Source organism: Sinocyclocheilus anshuiensis, unplaced genomic scaffold (assembly GCF_001515605.1).
Source record: "Sinocyclocheilus anshuiensis isolate Anshui unplaced genomic scaffold, SAMN03320099.WGS_v1.1 scaffold75, whole genome shotgun sequence".
In the NCBI taxonomy this organism is placed as follows: Eukaryota; Metazoa; Chordata; class Actinopteri; order Cypriniformes; family Cyprinidae; genus Sinocyclocheilus; species Sinocyclocheilus anshuiensis.
Window position 1 is genome coordinate 1,062,782 of NW_015549634.1, and position 21,767 is coordinate 1,084,548.

The window sequence follows — 21,767 nt, forward strand, 5'->3', positions numbered from 1 at the left end:
GACGTGCGCACACAGACACGCGCACACAGACATGCGCACACAGACACGCGCAGAGACACGCGCACACACACACGCACAGACACGCACACACACACAGACACGCACACGCACGCACACAGACACGCACACACACGCACACAGTGTTCAGTCCAATGACACTCTGAGCAGACACTGAGCATACAGTCAGACCATGTTTCCACCTGAGAGCTGAACAAATGATGCAATATATAACCTGTCCATTTTCATAAATAGTACATTGTGCACTGTTTGCATGTTTTATTTTTTGAGGAAATATTTTAACCTTTAAAGTCATTTCATTTAGGATCTTTCTGCAATCATAGAATATAACAAATAGCAGTTATTTTAAAATATAACAATGAAAATTCATGCATGCAAATGCATGAAATATATGTTAAACATTTATTGTTTTATATTTTTGAGAACAGATTTTAGCATTAAAAGTCATGAAATCCTATGATTGTATAAAAACCCTTAATGTAATAAGAAACACCAGTTATTTTAACACATAATAAAAAAAAACATGCAAATGCATGCAATATTTATAAAAAAAAATACTGGAATCATTTATTGTTTTATATTTTTGAGAACATATTTTAATTCAAGGTTTTTATGCAATCACTGAATTTGATATAACAAACAGCAGTCATTTTAATACAACAATGAAAATTCATATTTCATGCAAATGCATGCAATATTTGTAAATATTTATCTATTGTATTTGATATGACATTTAATATGATAAATGCAACTGCATGCAATATTTGTAAATAAAATAATTTTATTGCAGATAGATTAAATAAAGTAGCACTCATATTTCTAATTGAAGCTTAGACAGTAGATCATGGTGCTTGCAACACCTAAGTCATGGGTTCGATTCCCAGGGAATGCATGAACTCATATGAACATCTTAAATGGAGTGTGAGTTGCTTTAGATTAAAGCATCTACCAAATGCACAAATGTGAATGTTTATTTAATAGAAACATGCAGAACGAGGCCAGATTGAGAAGCAGCTCCAGCATCATGTCAGTGGATATTGTTTCCCGTTAAATGCATTATTATAAGTAACATCATTATGCAAATTCTAAATACCTTTTTCTTGCGTTGTCCTGCGCGTACAGCTGGAGGGTCGTTCCACCCGTCCTGAACTGAAGAGACAATATTCACACAATCACAGCGGATCAGTCACCAAAACATATATCTGCATTTAAATATAAATGCATGCATCAATACAGCAGCAGATAAACATATCTGGACACTCAAGTCACAGTTAGAAATGTCTGAATGTCACTGCATCTTTACAGACGTTTGTGAGGGTGATTTAAGTGTCTCTGTAGCTTCTCTTTCAGTCTGACTTACACTAGCATTCAAAAGTTTAGGGGTCTGTCAGATTCAGCAAGATTTATAATACAAAAGATTTCTATTTCAAATAAATGCTGTTCTTTTGAACTTCCTATTCATCTGTGAATCCACAAAAATATTGTGCAGCACGACTGTTTTCAACATTGATAATAATCAGAAATGTTTCTTGAGCAGCAAATCAACATATTAGAATGATTTCTGAAGATCATGTGACACTGAAGACTGAGTAATGATGCTGAAAATACAGCTGCGCATCACAGAAATAAATTACAGTTTAACAGATATTCACATAGAAAAAGGCTATTTGAAATTGTAATAATATTTCACTTTTTTTTTTTAATAAAATATTTATTTATAAATATTTTTGAATATTTATGATTTAAAATATTTACTTTTTTTTATATATATTTTTTTATAAAAAATATTTTATACAAAACAATATAAATATTATATTATATATTATATTATATAAAAATCTTCAATCATTTTTACTTTGCTGTATTTTTGAGCAAATAAATGCAGCCTTGATGACCCGAAGAGGATTTTTTTCAAATCTTATCGACCCCAAACTTTGAAACATTAGTGTAGACATTTCTTAGTCTGTTTATATAATGCAAAACTCACACAGCATAGTTTTAATCAGCATTGAGCGATCACACAAACATTAACAATGAAGCTCAGAGAGATCACATAGGAATCACAACATGATCAATGTGCGAATATGCAAATGACTCGTAATCAGTCAGCATTAAATATTAGAAGAGCTGAGTTTGGACTGTTGCTGTCCCTCTTAAACACACACCCACACACACACACACACACACAGACACACACACGATATTTCTGCATTGAACAGTATAAACACTAAGGCTGCCCCCTAATAGTCTACTAACCGTTAGTCAATGAGAAGAGGCCTGGTCGACCAAAATTTTATTAGTCGCTTATTTGCAGAAAAATAAATAAAAATCCACATTGGCGAAGTCACACAGATTGTTAACGACTGGTCTGTGGTAATAATACAGAACATCAGGCAGGACATCCAAATGCTCCAAAAGCAAATGAAAACTTATCTATAGAGAGCGAAATGTCTACTTTCAGATGAACCAAATCAAATGGAAACCAAATATTCTCAGATTATGTAATCCGTATGAAACAGGCGCGTGCGTCACTACTGCGGAGACGACGAGTCAGTGTCGCCGAATTCATCTCTAAAGTCGAAAACAAAGAAAGCACTTGTTTATCAATATATTATTAAAATGTTAATGCAGCCTTCTTACTGTTTTTCCCTGACACATTCATAATCATTACTTCTGCCGGTGCGCTGCGGCAAGCTTTATGCGTGTGCTTGAGCGCTTATAAGGCTGTGTAGGCAATTAAAGGCGCATTATGATGATTTAAATGGTTTATTAATAAACGTGCGATTAGTCGACTAATGGAGGCGGGACACCGGCGCCGCTGAAGATCTTGACCCCTGGGGCTCCGGGGCCGCCCTGAGGATACCCGGCTCTGAGAGGAAGATAGGCCCCGCCGGGAGGAGCCGCTGGAAACAAGGGCAGAGACGTGGGTGAGAGGAACCCTGGGCCGGGCGGAGCGAGCATCATGGGGCCCGGGGGCGAGGAGGGTGGCACTGAGGGCCCCGACATCGAGGGGCCGGACATGAAACCCACCGGAGCTCCGAAAGAACCAGACTGAGCAAACGGCTGAGACGGAGCAAAACCTGCAGGAACCAAACATCACAGGCAGACAGCTTTATAAAATACATTTGCTTGCTGATAATACACTACTGTTCAAAAGATGGGGTAGGGCTGGGTGATATGGCCAAAAATATTACAAGCACAATCTTTTTTTTTTTTTTTACATACAGTCAAACCAAAAATTATTCAGACAGCAGATATAATTTCTGATATGTTTTTACTAGTGGGTGCAGGACACTATAGTTCATTTATGTGAGGATAGCAAAATAAAATAAACTGTAACATATTATACCCAAAAATTCTTCATACAGTGGACTACCAGTAAAATTTGGGACCGAAAATTATTCAGACACTTTGACCTGAGCATGTTTTGCTTGCGTGTTTTTTTCTCTAATTTATCTGACATTATCAAGATGAATTTGTTCTCAAACAAGTTCTTGTCATATTTTATTACCATTTTCTAAACTATAGCAAATAAACTGATAATGTGAGAAATGTTGAAGGTGTCTGAATAAATTTTGGTTGGACTATCATATGATATCAATATTTATCATGATATTCATTAACGGGGAAGGAAATGCTTCTACATGTTTTGTTACATTTTGAGAACGAATGTAAACATAACATTTACTTTTTAATTTCCATAAATTCTGTTTTCCGTTTTATTTTTTCTAGATTCTGCATTTTATGATTTAATACAAATGTATCATTAAAATGGTGTCTAATAAAATTAATTAATCAAATGTTAACAATTTAATCTTGAAAATATTAAATAATGAGAATATAACAATTACATCTGCTACAGCTGCACTGTATTGTATATTTATTTACACTGCTATTTATTTGCACAATTTAAATTTTGTATTATATTGTAAATTCGTTTATTCCTATATTCTAGCTTTGTTCTTTAACCTTTACATTTTTTACCGGTGTTTATTTTTATGTAACAGAGCGGTCATAAAAAGCATTACACTGAATGTGATACTGTCTATGGTTGTGTACGTGACAGACAAAACATTATGGATTATTTGTTTTGATTAATTTACAACAAAACATTGCATTTTTATTTTTTGTCGAATAAGATGCAGCACAACAGAACTGTTTGTTGAAAAAATATCTTCGGTGTACAACATTCCTTATTATTATTATTCCTTTGGGCATTATTACTTTAAGACATGCATTAATATACAACATGGTAAGAAATGTTTCTTGAGCAGCATATTATAATGATTTCTGAAGGTCGACCGATTGATCAGTTTTGCTGATTATTCAGCACCAAAAGTCGATTTATAGAACAATCAGTTATCAGCAAAAATATATAACAATAATTTTCTGGGTTACATTTACACTTTTAAAATATTTACGTTACATTTTATAGTTGCATCTGTGTTAATATTATTTCAAGGCTTCGCTCTGTCCTTTTATCTCTCAAACAGATGCACTTCATGTACTTTCTCTTTTACACACGGTGCTGATGCTATTTCTGCTGAGGAACTGAAACCAATGTCTAGACAGCTAGACAAATCTTACTTACACCTTATAGTCAACAATTATATTTCTTTCCTATCCATATAAGGTGACATATAACTCTTGAATATTTTGATTGGATGTGCGACTCAAAAAAAAAAAAATCAGCTTTGATCACAGCAATAAATTAAATTTTAACAGCCATTCACATGAAAAACAGCTGTTTTAAATTGTAAAAATATTTCACAATTTTGTACCGTATTTTGGATCAAATAAACGCAGCTTTGGTGAGCAGAGGAGCCTCAGTACAGTAGTGTGCACATCAGTGTTTGAATGACTGGTGTATATTATGAATGGTGTTTGATTGACAGGTACCCGGAGCTGTGGCAGGGTGTTGTGGGTAGACACAGGGTCTGAGGCTCGACGGTGGAGCTCCAGCAGGAGCAGCAGAATCGGGCCGCGGCTGAGGAGTGAAGAGACGGGGCATCATCTGCTGCATCTGAGGAGGAGCTGCGGATCCGTAGGGCCCCTGAACACACATTACAACACACCCAATATATGATATGAACAAGAAAAGCCGTTCAAGGCAGAGCTATTACCAGTTATTGCAGTGCTGTTAACTAAAACTACTAAATATTTTAAATATAGCTGAAATAAAATAAAACATAAATATCAGATGAAAAACTATTATTCAAAAAAATTAAATTGAGATGAAATGGGAACTAACTGAAATATGTTTTTAAGATGAAGTACTAAAATTACTCGTATTAAACAAACAAAAAAACCCCGAAAATTAATTGGATTTTTTTTTTTTTTATATTTAATATTAATTTTGTAATTAATTTTTACGTTTAATTTTAGTACTGAAAAATTAGTAACTCTGAAAATAATTTCAGGAACTGGAAAAATAAGTTTAAGATGTACAAAAATTACTAAAACTAAACAGAAATAAACATTAATACAAATATTTAATATAAAGCTAAATACTATTTTTTTTAAAGAATTTCAAAGTATTTTACGAACTAAACTATATTAAAAAATTAAGCTAAATAATTTTTTTAAATAATTGTTTATTATTTTATAATTTTTCTTTAATCAGTATTTAATATTTTAATTAAAATTTTTTTTTTTTTACAATTATTTCTATTTATCTTTTATATTACTCACTTAAATAACAAAAGCACGTCAAATTACTAAAGCTTAAAATAAAGTTAAAATGAAAAGTGAAAATATAAAAATAAAAGCTAATCCAAAATTTTAATGTATACTATAATAGTATATAAACTAAACTAAAATAACACTGGTTAAGAAATTACAAAGACAAACATATTTCTCTTTAGAATAATGTCACTGGTTAAGCATTCGCAATCAAACTATAACCTTATTCTGTTTCAACACAAACTCCCTAAAGACAACACACACTTTAGGAAACATGCAGATGTGGCATGAGAACGCACTGTAAATCAGACGAGACGCCCCCGTGCAAACAGCAGCCTCGACTTACACAACATCCAGCAGCAGACGCACAATTTCATCAAGGCCATCAGAAAGCAAATAATCTCTGCTGATCATCATCACAGACAGACAGGGATGGGAGACTTGGATGGATGACAGACGACACTGGAGTTCAAGCATCATTAAACACACACACACACACACACACACACACACACACACACACACACACACACACACTCTCACACTCTCACACACTCACACACTCACACACTCACACACTCACACACTCTCACACACAAACACACTCACACACACACTCACACTCACACACACACTCTCACACACACACACACTCTCACACTCTCACACACTCACACTCTGTGTGTATTCAGATTTAAGTCCCCACCAGAATAGAAAAACAAGTACACACACACACACTCTCTCTCTCTCTCACACACACACACACACACACACACTCACTCACTCACTCACTCACTCACAGATCATGTGCGTCTCACCTGTGTGTGTGCTGCAGGAGTGTGTGTGTGTGTGTGTGAGCTGTGTCTCACCTGTGTGTGTGCTGCAGGAGTGTGTGTGTTTGCCGGTGCTTTAGCGCCTCCTGCTGGCGCAGACGGCTGTGGTCTCTGCAGGATCTCACCCTTCGCATGCGACAGCCGCTCTCTTAACATCCGAACACCAGCCTAGACCACACAAACACACTTACCACCCACATCACTGTAAATATTGTTATTTTATTAAATTATACATTTTAAAACAGCAATAATACTACTGTCATGTAAATATTTACAAATTATATTATTATTATAAATTTACACATTTCATCTTATTAGATTATAAATTATAAAAATTAAATCAATAAAGAAATATTACTATAGCAATAATAATATTACACTGTAAAAATAATATTATTTTATTTTATTAAATTAACAAACAAATAAATTATTATAGCAATATTGCATTGTAATAATAATAATAATAATAACAATAGGGCTGGACGATATGGCCAAAATTGATATCACGATATATTTCTTAATTTCGGTCGATACGATATAATTCCGATATCGATATGAACACTATTTATCTGAAATAGAAATCTTTTGTAACATTATAAACGCCTTTATCATCACTTTTGATCAATTTTAAGCATCCTTGCTAAATAAAAGTATTAATTTCTTTCCCAAAAAAATCATATCACCGTTATTGAAAAAAATTATATCGCGATACATATTGATATTGAATTATTGTCCAGCCCTAAATAACAATAATCATTATTTAATCATTTAAATATTTTTATTTTATTAAATCATAAAAATGTAAATAGCAATAATTCTACTATACTGTATTATAGAGTTATAATAATTAAATTATAGCTTAATTAGGTTTAATTAAATTATAACCAATCAATAAAGAAATATATTACTATTGCAATAATAATATTGCACTGTAAAATAAAAATTAATATTTAAAAATTAATTAATCTTTATTTGATTAAATAACAAAAAATAAAATAGCAATAATTCTATTGTACCGTAAAATAAAAACTAAGCATTTAATTACAATAAAAATAAAATTTAAATTAATAATAATAATAATAATTTTACAGAAGAATATAAAAATAACAATACTAATTTATTTTGGTGAAAAAACCAAACCAAATTCTATTGTGGACAACAGTTGCTTTATAAGTGCTTCTTCCCATTACATGTTTCTAAGGATGGATGATGCATGTTGCTTTCCCAAATGCATGTTATAAGAAGCTCACATGTAAATCTGCATTGTTAATATGTGACCCTGGAGCACAAAACCAGTCATAAGGGTCAATTTTTTTAAACTGAGATTTATACATCATCCGAAAGCTGAATAAATAATATTTCCATTGATGTATGGTTTGTTAGAATAGGACAATATTTGGCTGAGAGACAACTATTTGAAAATCTGGAATCTGAGGGTGCAAAAAAATCTAAATATTGAGAAAATCATCTTTAAAGTTGTTCAAATGAAGTTCTTAGCAATGCATATTACTAATCAAAAATTAAGTTTTAGGTAGGAAATTTACAAAATATCTTCATGGAACATGATCTTTACTTAATATCCTAATGATTTTTGGCATAAAAGAAAAATTGATAATTTTGACCCATACAATGTATTGTTGGCTATTGCTACAAATATACCCCAGCGACTTAAGACTGCTTTTGTGCTGCAGGGTCACATATGTAAATGTGTATTAGTGTGTGCACCTGGTCTGGGCTGTCAGGCAGGTAGCGGAGCGCTGAACTCAAGCTGCCCTGTGATGCCAGGATGCTGGAGTACTGGATGAGCTTCTCAGTCAGCGCTGAGCTCTGAACACAAACCTCGCCGCTACGCAGACGCTCGATCGACTTGCGCAGGATCATCACCTTCTCCACCAGATCCTGCAGACGCACGTGAACACAGACGTCAGCGCACGACAGCATTCACTCAATATAAGCGTGAAAGAGTGCGTGTGTGTGACCTCCAGCGCCAGCGGAGAAGAACAGTCTCTCTGTGACGTCCAGCACTCCACCAGACGCTTGATGTTCCCCGAGCAGATGAAGCACAGACAAGCCTGCAGACAGTGCTTCTCTGTGCCTTCAGCCTGCAGACGAGCACCCAGAGTATCTACACACACACACACACACACACACACACACACAGAGCTGTCAATCACTCCAGACTCTGAGCTCTGATTGGACGAGCTGCATTCAGAGCTCTTATACTCTATACTGATGCAGAAGTGTGTTTGTCAGCAGCAGCAGACTAATCAAGAGACTGTGGTTAGACTCGTGATGCTCTCACCGCAGAGAGGAGCGAACGCCTCGAGGTTAGCGTAGGTCAGCAGAGCCGCTAGCGCCTCCTTCCAGTTATCCAGCTCACAGCTCTGGACGATAGCTGCCCTGTGATGCCAGGATGCTGGAGTACTGGATGAGCTTCTCAGTCAGCGCTGAGCTCTGAACACAAACCTCGCCGCTACGCAGACGCTCGATCGACTTGCGCAGGATCATCACCTTCTCCACCAGATCCTGCAGACGCACGTGAACACAGACGTCAGCGCACGACAGCATTCACTCAATATAAGCGTGAAAGAGTGCGTGTGTGTGACCTCCAGCGCCAGCGGAGAAGAACAGTCTCTCTGTGACGTCCAGCACTCCACCAGACGCTTGATGTTCCCCGAGCAGATGAAGCACAGACAGGCCTGCAGACAGCACTTCTCTGTGCCGTCAGCCTGCAGACGGGAGCCCAGAGTATCTACACACACACACACACACACACACACACACACAGAGCTGTCAATCACTCCAGACTCTGAGCTCTGATTGGACGAGCTGCATTCAGAGCTCTTATACTCTATACTGATGCAGAAGTGTGTTTGTCAGCAGCAGCAGACTAATCAAGAGACTGTGGTTAGACTCGTGATGCTCTCACCGCAGAGAGGAGCGAACGCCTCGAGGTTAGCGTAGGTCAGCAGAGCCGCTAGCGCCTCCTTCCAGTTATCCAGCTCACAGCTCTGGACGATATCACACCAGTTGTGCGTCACCACTGACGAGATCAGCTGACCAGGAAAAACAACTCATTAATACATAATAATAATAATACTGTGACTAATAATAATAATAATACTGTGACTAATAATAATAATAATACTGTGACTAATAATAATAATAATACTGTGACTAATAATAATAATAATACTGTGACTAATAATAATAATAATACTGTGACTAATAATAATAATAATACTGTGAGTAATAATAATGATAACAATACTGTGACTAATAATAATAATAATACTGTGACTAATAATAATAATAATACTGTGACTAATAATAATAATAATAATACTGTGACTAATAATAATAATAATAATACTGTGACTAATAATAATAATAATAATACTGTGACTAATAAAGAGACTGTGTTTAGACTCGTGATGCTCTCACCGCAGAGAGGAGCGAACGCCTCGAGGTTAGCGTAGGTCAGCAGAGCCGCTAGCGCCTCCTTCCAGTTATCCAGCTCACAGCTCTGGACGATATCACACCAGTTGTGCGTCACCACTGACGAGATCAGCTGACCAGGAAAAACAACTCATTAATACATAATAATAATAATACTGTGACTAATAATAATAATAATACTGTGACTAATAATAATAATAATACTGTGAGTAATAATAATGATAACAATACTGTGACTAATAATAATAATAATACTGTGACTAATAATAATAATAATAATACTGTGACTAATAATAATAATAATAATACTGTGACTAATAATAATAATAATAATAAATCTGTGACTAATAATACTGTGACTAATAATAATAGTAATTTAAAGAATATTGTGACTAATAAAAACATTAATAATAATAATAATAATAATAATGACTAATTAGAAATGGCTACAAATAATAACAATAATATTAATAATTATAATTACTGATAATAACTAAGACTAATGATAAATAATAATAATAATAGTGACTAATAATAATAATAATAGTGACTAATAATAATAATAATACAGTGACTAATAATAATAATAATAATAATACAGTGACTAATAATAATAATAATAATAATACAGTGACTAATAATAATAATAATAATAATACAGTGACTAATAATAATAATAATAATAATACAGTGACTAATAATAATAATAATAATAATACAGTGACTAATAATAATAATAATAATAATACAGTGACTAATAATAATAATAATAATAATACAGTGACTAATAATAATAATAATAATAATACAGTGACTAATAATAATAATAATAATAATACTGCGACTAAAAATAATAATAATAATAGTAATTTAAAGAATATTGTGACTAATAAAAACAATAATAATAATAATGACTACTAAGAAATTGCTACAAATAATAACAATATTAATGATAATTACTGATAATAACTAAGACTAATAATAAACAATAATAATACTAATAATAACAATTTAATTTAATAAAAAAAATAAGACTAATAACAAAAAGAATTATTATTTAATATATATTATTATATTACATTAGTCGTCTTATAATCAATAATAATCATATAATACTAACAACAATAACTTCATAATATAACAAATGTTTTATAATATATATTATAATATAACAAGTATATAAATATAAAACAAATTATTAATGTTATTATTATTTTTTGAAGTAGTAGTAGTATTCTAATTGTTATTATTATTAGTCATTTTAATATTACATTCAATAATAATAATAGTAATAACATAAGACTAACAAGACTAATAAGAACAAATAATACTTTTTAAATTATTATTGTTATAAAAAGTCATATTTTTATTATTACTATTAAAAATATTTTAATAAGACAACAACTACTACTACGACTAATAATAATAATAATAATAATAAATAAATAGAAAACAATTAAATAACACTTACAGTGGAGATGGAAGTGAATACTGACATAGTTTGCACGAATTAATCTGAAACAAAAATGACATCATGCACAGATGCTAATGATCATAAGCGGTTACCATGGAGACGCTGTTGGTCTGTCGGTGGAGGTAGCGTTGCTGGGTCTTCTTCAGTAGCTCCTCCCCTCCGCTGATTGACAGGAGGATAGCTTCGGCGAAACGGCCGTCATTCAAGCACAGATCCACCGCAGCCTCGAAGTTCCCCACCAACAGAGCCTGACTGATCAGACCGTCCGTATCTGCTCAACACAGCACCACATTCATATCTAAACATCAATATCATAACATGCGTGTCATTCATAAGACGCTCACCTGAGGACACGGGGATCTGGAAGGGCGCTCGGTCTTTCTCTTTCTTTGGTAGCTGACTGAAGAAATCAGCCGGAGACTCACGGCCGGACAAACCGTCTGACTCATCTGCTCTCTGATTGGACGATTCAACATCAGATACAGTACAACAAGAGATTTCTAGCATGCATGCATTGATTTAAAGCGCAGCTGACACACACCTGATCAGAAAGCGTCTGCATCTTCTCAGCCAGATCATTCACGTCTAAACCGTTCGGATGAAGCTTCCTCCCCAAACACGCTGAGATCTGCAGAAATAGAGGCTAGAATTAGAGCTTCACTCAAAAATTATGGGTCTGTTTCTCTCATAGGGGTGTAAGAAAATATCAATACACATGAGTATCGCGATATTTTGTTTGGCGATACTGTATCTATTCACAAAAATGCAATATCGATATAAAAAAAACAAAAAAAATGTATACAAGATTCATGGCCATTGTTTTGAGTTTACATCCCGACCGCTAGATAGCACTCTTCTTACCTCTGAACTTAAACAGTGGCAAAATGTTTTTAATGTTTTAAGAAATATCCCAATGTATCGTCTTGCTTACAGTATCGCAATATATCGCAACATATCGTATCGCAACCCCTGTATCGTGATACGTATCGTATCGCCAGATTTTTGCCGATACACAGCCCTAATCTCTCACATAATCAGCATCATCAGGAAAAAAATAGACGAAGACTAATTATAATAATTTAAATATTGTGACTAATAATAAAAATAATAATTACTGAAATAACTAAGACTAAGAAAAAATAAAAATAATACTAATAATTTTTATTACTAATTTAATATTTAATAATAATACATATTAGAATTTAATAATAATAATAATAATTATTATTATTATTATTAAATTCTAATATGTATTATTATTAAATATTAAATTAGTAATAAAAATTATTAGTATTATTTTTATTTTTTCTTAGTCTTAGTTATTTCAGTAATTATTATTTTTATTATTAGTCACAATATTTAAATTATTATAATTAGTCTTCGTCTATTTTTTTCCTGATGATGCTGATTATGTGAGAGATTAGGGCTGTGTATCGGCAAAAATCTGGCGATACGATACGTATCACGATACAGGGGTTGCGATACGATATGTTGCGATATATTGCGATACTGTAAGCAAGACGATATTTATAGTTATTTAGAACACACCACCATATGCAAACCTTAGCAAAAAAAAAATAAATTTACACAATATATATATATATATATATATATATATATATATAATATTTTAAAAAGAACACAGTGGGATAAATAAGACTAATAACAAAAAGAATTATTATTTAATATATATTATTATATTACATTAGTCGTCTTATAATCAATAATAATCATATAATACTAACAACAATAACTTCATAATATAACAAATGTTTTATAATATATATTATAATATAACAAGTATATAAATATAAAACAAATTATTAATGTTATTATTATTTTTTGAAGTAGTAGTAGTATTCTAATTGTTATTATTATTAGTCATTTTAATATTACATTCAATAATAATAATAGTAATAACATAAGACTAACAAGACTAATAAGAACAAATAATACTTTTTAAATTATTATTGTTATAAAAAGTCATATTTTTATTATTACTATTAAAAATATTTTAATAAGACAACAACTACTACTACGACTAATAATAATAATAATAATAATAAATAAATAGAAAACAATTAAATAACACTTACAGTGGAGATGGAAGTGAATACTGACATAGTTTGCACGAATTAATCTGAAACAAAAATGACATCATGCACAGATGCTAATGATCATAAGCGGTTACCATGGAGACGCTGTTGGTCTGTCGGTGGAGGTAGCGTTGCTGGGTCTTCTTCAGTAGCTCCTCCCCTCCGCTGATTGACAGGAGGATAGCTTCGGCGAAACGGCCGTCATTCAAGCACAGATCCACCGCAGCCTCGAAGTTCCCCACCAACAGAGCCTGACTGATCAGACCGTCCGTATCTGCTCAACACAGCACCACATTCATATCTAAACATCAATATCATAACATGCGTGTCATTCATAAGACGCTCACCTGAGGACACGGGGATCTGGAAGGGCGCTCGGTCTTTCTCTTTCTTTGGTAGCTGACTGAAGAAATCAGCCGGAGACTCACGGCCGGACAAACCGTCTGACTCATCTGCTCTCTGATTGGACGATTCAACATCAGATACAGTACAACAAGAGATTTCTAGCATGCATGCATTGATTTAAAGCGCAGCTGACACACACCTGATCAGAAAGCGTCTGCATCTTCTCAGCCAGATCATTCACGTCTAAACCGTTCGGATGAAGCTTCCTCCCCAAACACGCTGAGATCTGCAGAAATAGAGGCTAGAATTAGAGCTTCACTCAAAAATTATGGGTCTGTTTCTCTCATAGGGGTGTAAGAAAATATCAATACACATGAGTATCGCGATATTTTGTTTGGCGATACTGTATCTATTCACAAAAATGCAATATCGATATAAAAAAAACAAAAAAAATGTATACAAGATTCATGGCCATTGTTTTGAGTTTACATCCCGACCGCTAGATAGCACTCTTCTTACCTCTGAACTTAAACAGTGGCAAAATGTTTTTAATGTTTTAAGAAATATCCCAATGTATCGTCTTGCTTACAGTATCGCAATATATCGCAACATATCGTATCGCAACCCCTGTATCGTGATACGTATCGTATCGCCAGATTTTTGCCGATACACAGCCCTAATCTCTCACATAATCAGCATCATCAGGAAAAAAATAGACGAAGACTAATTATAATAATTTAAATATTGTGACTAATAATAAAAATAATAATTACTGAAATAACTAAGACTAAGAAAAAATAAAAATAATACTAATAATTTTTATTACTAATTTAATATTTAATAATAATACATATTAGAATTTAATAATAATAATAATAATTATTATTATTATTGAAATAATAATAAAAATAATAAGACTAAACATTAAAATAATTATTATTTAATAACTAGCACTAAAAATAAAAAAGAATGAATAAATATTATTAGTTAATATTATAAGCATTATTATTAGCATTATTGTTATTTTTATTATTATTACTGTTGTTTTTGTTGTTATTATTAGTAGTAGTAGTATTCTTATCTTATTATTTTAGTTATTATTAGTCGTAAAACTTGGAATATAGTGCATAAGTCATATGAACAACTGTTATGGCCATTTTTTGTCAGTATGGGAGCGTAATATCTCCTGGTCACTGAAAAACATGCATTATTCATGATTTTCATGGCAAAACATCTGAAAAGTAATGAGGTGGGGTAAGATGTGTCAGTGGGTAAATCTAGAAAATGGCATATTTTGTCTTGCATTTAGAACAAATGTCTTATTTTATAGGACAACTTCTGTACATAGGTGGCACAGTTTACCCCGCTCTCATCTAATATAATGACTAGTGAATGAATCCGAATGTTGACAGTGCTGTAGTTTGATGCGATACCTTCCTCTGCAGCTCGTCTTTACTGAAGCCCAGCAGCCGCAGAAACTTCACACGCGCTTCATCTTCAAAGTTCACCTGTTAAAAACACCACAGAACAGTCATGCATTTCACCTCAAACTGATTCATGCATCAGTTCTCTGTGGATTTTAGCATGAATATGACAGCTTAAAGATGATCTATATTATCTATTCCGGTGCTTGCAACAGCAAAGTCATGGGTTCGATTCCCAGGGAACACATGAACTCAATTTTTTTTAAAATTCTGTCTGATTTTCTGTCTAATCAAATGCTCTCTTGAATCCGAAATAAAACAATTCTTAAGCAGTTATTAACAACAGAGAAGCTTTAAGGGCTTCCTGCAGTTTTCATCAAATAAATAAAAGCTTAGCTAATTAGTATTGTAATGTAAAATTTAATTATTAATATATTATTTTTCTTAAAAACTTGATTTTTTATTTTACAGTGAAATATTGCAATAGTATATATATTTTTTAGATTTTATTTAGCAATAATAATTATTGCAATTATTATTAAAAACAACAACATATTGGCCAAAATATACAGCTCTACAAATGAGTTTTTTTAATCACATTTTAATATCATAATTTTTTATCAGAAAAATCACAAATAGATTTCAAATCGTGCAGCCCTACCCAACATTATAAAAGGTGCTAAATCTGTATCTGAAATAGATAATTTTGCTCAATTTTTTCAGACATCATATCTTTTTTTCAAAACATTTTGCATCTCAAGCAAATGCATCCTGATTTAAGGAGACTTATATTAAAAAGACAAAAAGATAGATACGAGATGTTCATGTTTTGAAGTGCGTGCAACATTTATTTGCCATGCCTTTATGAATTTTAGACTTCTGGCTCTGATTTAAGATTCTTTCTAGGCCTTCATAGGGTGAATTAAGACTTTTTAAGACCTCCTGAAACAGTATTGGAATGTAGTGCACTATAGTGATTTAAGACACTGTGTTAACTATGCTTTTCATTAGGTTGAATGAAGCCGGGTTTTGTGGCATCTCTGTTTGTGTTTCGCAGAAGAAAGTAAATATTAGGGCTGGGACAATAAATCGATGCATCGCGAATCGAGAAATGATTCTGCATCGATTCTGAGATTTTCCGAAGGCATCGTGATTCTCTCTTGAATCGATTCTGAGCTTAGTTTTTAACAGCAGATGGCACTGCGTGTTTTAGCCGTATTCTGCTTTATTCCAGTTCCTCACACACGCACCATTTGAACCTAAAATAATCATTCATAAAGTTAGAAAAGGTTGAAGCGAATTACAAGGATGTTCACAGTGGGCTGTGTTTACATTAATCTCATCATAAAGCATAAAAGCCTATGTGCAAGTACATTTAACCACTTACATTACTCAGCCGAACGCACACACGCTCTTATTCGTGAGCATTTGAGTGTACGGTTAAAAACTAAGCTAGAGCGCCATCTACTGTTAAAAACTAAGCTCAGAATCGATTCCAGAGAGAATCACGATGCATACCGATAATCTCAGAATCGATCCACGAATCGCCATGCATCGATTTATTGTCCCAGCCCTAGTAAATAAGAGTTGGAACGACATTTGTGACCCTGGAGCACAAAACCAATCATAAGGGTCAATTTTGTGAAATTGAGATTTAAAATATCTTCATGGAACATGATCTTTACTTAATATCCTAATGATTTTTGGCATAAAAGAAAAATCGATAATTTTGACCCATACAATGTATTGTTGGCTATTGCTACAAATATACCCCAGCGACTTAAGACTGCTTTTGTGCTCCAGGGTCCAGGTCACATGTGGAGTTGTAGTTGTGTGTAAATGTGAATGTTTATACCATGAGGAACCTCCATATGTCCTGCTCGGCGTCCGACGGGGCGCTGCTGATCTTGCCGTGGCAGTAGCTGCTGAAGGATCCTGACTGCAGAGCGGCCTGCAGCTCGTCCGAGCGCTGGAGGAACTCCGTCTCTGTGGTCACCTGACTCACATGCACCTGTCGCCGGATTGGCTGCTGCTGCTGCGGAGCCACATTAGGGCTCTCAAACGTCACCAGCTTCCCTCCGAACTAGAGGAGACAGAAGCAAGCACAGACTCACAGGAAGCTCAACAGTGTTCATTTTGTCAGCTATTTATTTCTTTTTATTTAGTCTTAGTGCAAGTCTGTGTCAAATGTAACTTTTATTTTTTATCATATATGTGACCCTGGAGCACAAAAGCAGTGTTAAGTCGCTGGGGTATATTTGTAGCAATAGCCAACAATACATTGTATGGGTCAAAATTATAAATTTTTCTTTTATGCCAAAAATCATTAGGATAATTTAGTAAAGATCATGTTCCATGAAGATATTTTGTAAATGTCCTACCATAAATATATCAAAACTTAATTTTTGATTAGTAATATGCATTGCTAAGAACTTAATTTGGACAACTTTAAAGATGATTTTCTCAATATTTTGATTTTTTTGCACTCTCAGATTCCAGATTTTCAAATAGTTGTATCTCGGCCAAATATTGTTCTATCCTAACAAACCATACATCAATGGAAAGATTATTTATTCCGCTTTCAGATGATGTATATATCTCAATTTTGCAAAATTGACCCTTATGACTGGTTTTGTGCTCCAGGGTCAACATTTAGTCAACTTGTCCCGTTTTAGTTTTGGTCGACTAAATGTTTGAGCATTTTAGTCAGTGGAAACTTACACATTTTCGTCTTTCTGTATAATGTTAAAAATGTATTTAATAATAAATAATATTTTGCTCAATTTTAATTGCAATGATTGTTCTCACTTGGGAAATTTATTTTACAATAATTCCAAATTGCATTAGCCCAATGTTTCTATTTTAAAACAACGGCAAAAAAGACTTATTGTCGCACAGAGGTTGCGTAAATAACGTTACAATCAGCAAACAATACAGTGGAGATCCCTGACAGAACACAGACTGCTGAATGACGCTTTCATTTAAACAGACATCGCTGAACTCCAGCTTACTTGTACAGTACTTTATGTCGGTGTTTTCAGATCATGAGAGAGCGCGTGTGAGTGGTTGCCACATTGTATAAAGCAAAAAGCAGAGAGAAAAGCTTTGATTGTGGGATTTGAGCTCTTGATATCTGGCAACCGCAAACGTGAACGCTCGCATAATAGAGTCTTGTACAGCAGTCTGAAATGTTTTGGCTCAACAAAAGTTAAAAGGGTTTGGTGAAGTTTTTGTTCTTTTAACAACATTTTCGTCAACAATATTGTATGCTGATATAGTCTCAGTTATCGTTTAATGACCTTATTATCGTCTCGTCTTAGTCAGGGGAAAAAAACTTTGCTGACAAACATTTTTCATCAGACACATCTTACCAGATTTCTCAATGTCTCAGTAATACTCACCGCGAAAGATGCTCCTACGGGCCTCCGTACCCACTTGGGCGGCTTTTTTAGCGGAGGGATGATGGTGGTTTCGACTGAGGGCTGAGGAACCTGCAGAGGAGGAAGAGTCTGACCGGTTCCAAACGGGTCGCTGGTGTCAAACGAAGCCGAGATCTAAGAACAGAGACAGAGATCATGTGATCATCATTCCTCAAAGAAAAGCAGGTTAAATGTTCCCATAATCTCACCTGGTCCACCGTGCTGTGCTGATGCTGCTGAAGACGTCCTCCCATCACAGAGTACACACTGATCCGTCCGTCAAACGATGCGGCTGACAGGAGGGCGGGGTTACGTGGACACCACTGCACATCGAAACACCACTGATTGGCTGTCGGCAGCTCGTAAATCACCTGAAACACCAGAGACGAGGCATGATGCTCAGTGCATGTGCAATGCGATCCGATTTCTATGATTTCATTAATCCTGATAAAAAGTTGTTTGAGAAAATTATTACAATTATTAAAGTTAGTAAAAAAAATATATATATAATAATTGTTTTATTAATTTTAATAATTACTGAAATAATTATTACAATTACTAAATTTATTATATATATTATATATTTATTATTATTTATTCTATATTTTAATAATAATAATAAAATGCAGATTTTATAATACATTATATATAATATTACATAAATAGCTGTTAAATTGTACTAAAATAATGCAATATTGTTATATTTTATGATGTTATTTATTCTATAAAATAATAATAATATTGTCTGTGAAAGTTTGTGAAAATTAATTAAAAAAAAAACAGATTCAAAATATTAACCACAAAAATGACACAGTAGAGACATTTAACCCTAATAATAATAATAATACATTACATATTATATTTAACAACAACTAATAAAATGCATTATTTTTGAAAACAACATACCTTTTAACAGAACTATTTAATTTTTAAGTATTTAAAAAATGTTACTGTAATGAAATTATGTTTTAAACTAATCTGTTTTTATTTTGTTTGTTCATACTGTGTCTGTGAAAATCAATCTTTAAAAAAGATTCAAATTAATCAGATGAAAAAGACAGTAGAGACACGTAACAAGTCACTTAGAATAGAAGTGTCGACAAATGTAGAAAAGCGGCAGGTGTGACTGACGCACCTCTCCGGTGTTTGGGTTCCAGCACAGGATCCGGTTGTCTTTGCCGCTGCTCAGAAGAAGCTCTGGATCAGCTTGACTCCACGAGATGGACAGAATCCCTCTGGAACATTGAGAAGAGTGTTTTTGTGGAGACGTGACCTGAATGAATCAGTTGAATCTGACAGGGTTTGTGTGAATCTCTACCTGGTGTGGCTCTCCAGGACTTTGAGAGGCGAGGTTGCAAACCGAAGGTCCCACATCTGTATGACCGGAAGTCTGTCATCCTCTGATGCCAGAAGCAGTTGAGTGGCCACATCTGGATGCCACAACATCCCCGAGCAGTGCATCTGACACACACACACACACACACACACATCACGCAGCAGGTTCAAAACATGCCTGATCTGCTTTCGTCAAGCGTTGATGGGTGTGCATTAGGGCTGGGTAAAAAATATCGGTATCTCGATATTAATCGATTCTCATTTTTACAGAACGATATCGATTCTTAGATCACAAGAATCGATTAGTCTAGCCTATGTTCAGTTAATGGACGGAACGTTGAAGGGCACTTCCCATGCAATATATCGCAATAAGCATTGTGCTTTAGTACTTTTAATATGAAACAAAGTCTCAGATTTCAAATTCTGTCCAATGTATTGCAGTATTGCATGTATTACAATAAATGCCATTTTGGCGCTGTTTAATGTGGAGTGACAGATCGCTGTAGCACCTCAGATCAACAGACGCGGCAGTGCGAGGCGCACGTGAACTGATCATCTTCTTCACATTAATACCAGCTTCAGCACAAAATAAACATGAATAAACATCCGAAGGTAAGTTAAAAGAAAGCGTACAACTTTACAATCTGTATCCTGTCTCATGTAATCGCTCAATCAGTGTTTCAGATGCGCAAAGACATCAATCAAACAATAAATGCAGTTTTGGCGCTGTTTAATGTGGAGTGATCACTGAAGTGCCACAGTTCAACAGACGTGAACTGATCATCTCCTCCGCTTTAATACTAGTTATAGCACAAAATAAACATGAGTAAACATCCGAAGGTACGTTAAAAGAAAGAGTACAACTATCCTTATCCTGTCTCAAGTAATCGCTCGATCAGTGTTTCAGCCGCGCAAAGACCTCAATATAACGGCTTGTAAACAATGTCACGTAATGTCACATTTAAATGCGTGTGAACGAGAATCGAATCGGTAATAGAATTGAATCGCAAGCTTGTGAATGAGAATCGAATCGAATCGGTAATCGAATTGAATCGAATCGCAAGCTTGTGAATGAGAATCAAATCGGTAATCAAATCGCAAGCTTGTGAATGAGAATCAAATCGGTAATTAAATCGAATCACAAGCTTGTGAATGAGAATTGAATCGGTAATCGAATCGCAAGCTTGTGAACGAGAATCGAATCGAATCGCAAGCTTGTGAATGAGAATCAAATCGGTAATCAAATAGAATCGCAAGCTTGTGAATGAGAATTGAATCGGTAATCGAATCAAATGCGTGTGAACGAGAATCGAATTGAATCGGTAATTGAATCGAATAGCAAGCTTGTGAATGAGAATCGAATCGGTAATCGAATCGCAAGCTTGTGAATGAGAATCAAATCGGTAATCGAATCGAATCGCAAGCTTGTGAATGAGAATCGAATCGGTAATCGAATCGCAAGCTTGTGAATGAGAATCAAATCGGTAATCGAATCGAATCGCAAGCTTGTGAATGAGAATCGAATCGGTAATCGAATCGCAAGCTTGTGAATGAGAATCAAATCGGTAATCGAATCGAATCGCAAGCTTGTGAATGAGAATCGAATCGGTAATCGAATCGCAAGCTTGTGAATGAGAATCAAATCGGTAATCGAATCGAATCGCAAGCTTGTGAATGAGAAT

General features: G+C 34.1%; 1 protein-coding gene across 3 annotated transcripts in view; it reads right to left on the bottom strand.

Moving 5' to 3' along the window:
- The window catches only part of LOC107659695 (protein transport protein Sec31A-like), a 33,773-nt gene that overhangs the window by 5,038 nt on the left and 6,968 nt on the right, over positions 1-21,767 (bottom strand). For 2 of the 3 annotated variants that reach the window (XM_016448717.1, XM_016448716.1), the window contains 16 exons: positions 20,069-20,211; positions 19,886-19,985; positions 18,960-19,121; positions 18,733-18,885; positions 17,187-17,414; positions 15,341-15,415; positions 14,107-14,193; positions 13,910-14,021; positions 13,658-13,836; positions 9,978-10,104; positions 8,513-8,658; positions 8,259-8,432; positions 6,570-6,701; positions 4,918-5,071; positions 2,807-3,098; positions 1,112-1,170 (listed from right to left, as the gene is read on the bottom strand). In XM_016448717.1, coding sequence (XP_016304203.1) covers positions 1,112-1,170; positions 2,807-3,098; positions 4,918-5,071; positions 6,570-6,701; positions 8,259-8,432; positions 8,513-8,658; positions 9,978-10,104; positions 13,658-13,836; positions 13,910-14,021; positions 14,107-14,193; positions 15,341-15,415; positions 17,187-17,414; positions 18,733-18,885; positions 18,960-19,121; positions 19,886-19,985; positions 20,069-20,211 — 2,323 coding nt within the window. Of the gene's footprint in view, positions 1-1,111; positions 1,179-2,806; positions 3,099-4,917; positions 5,072-6,569; positions 6,702-8,258; positions 8,433-8,512; positions 8,659-9,139; positions 9,286-9,977; positions 10,105-13,657; positions 13,837-13,909; positions 14,022-14,106; positions 14,194-15,340; positions 15,416-17,186; positions 17,415-18,732; positions 18,886-18,959; positions 19,122-19,885; positions 19,986-20,068; positions 20,212-21,767 lie in introns of all 3 variants that reach the window. The other variant, XM_016448718.1, reaches the window with a different exon arrangement.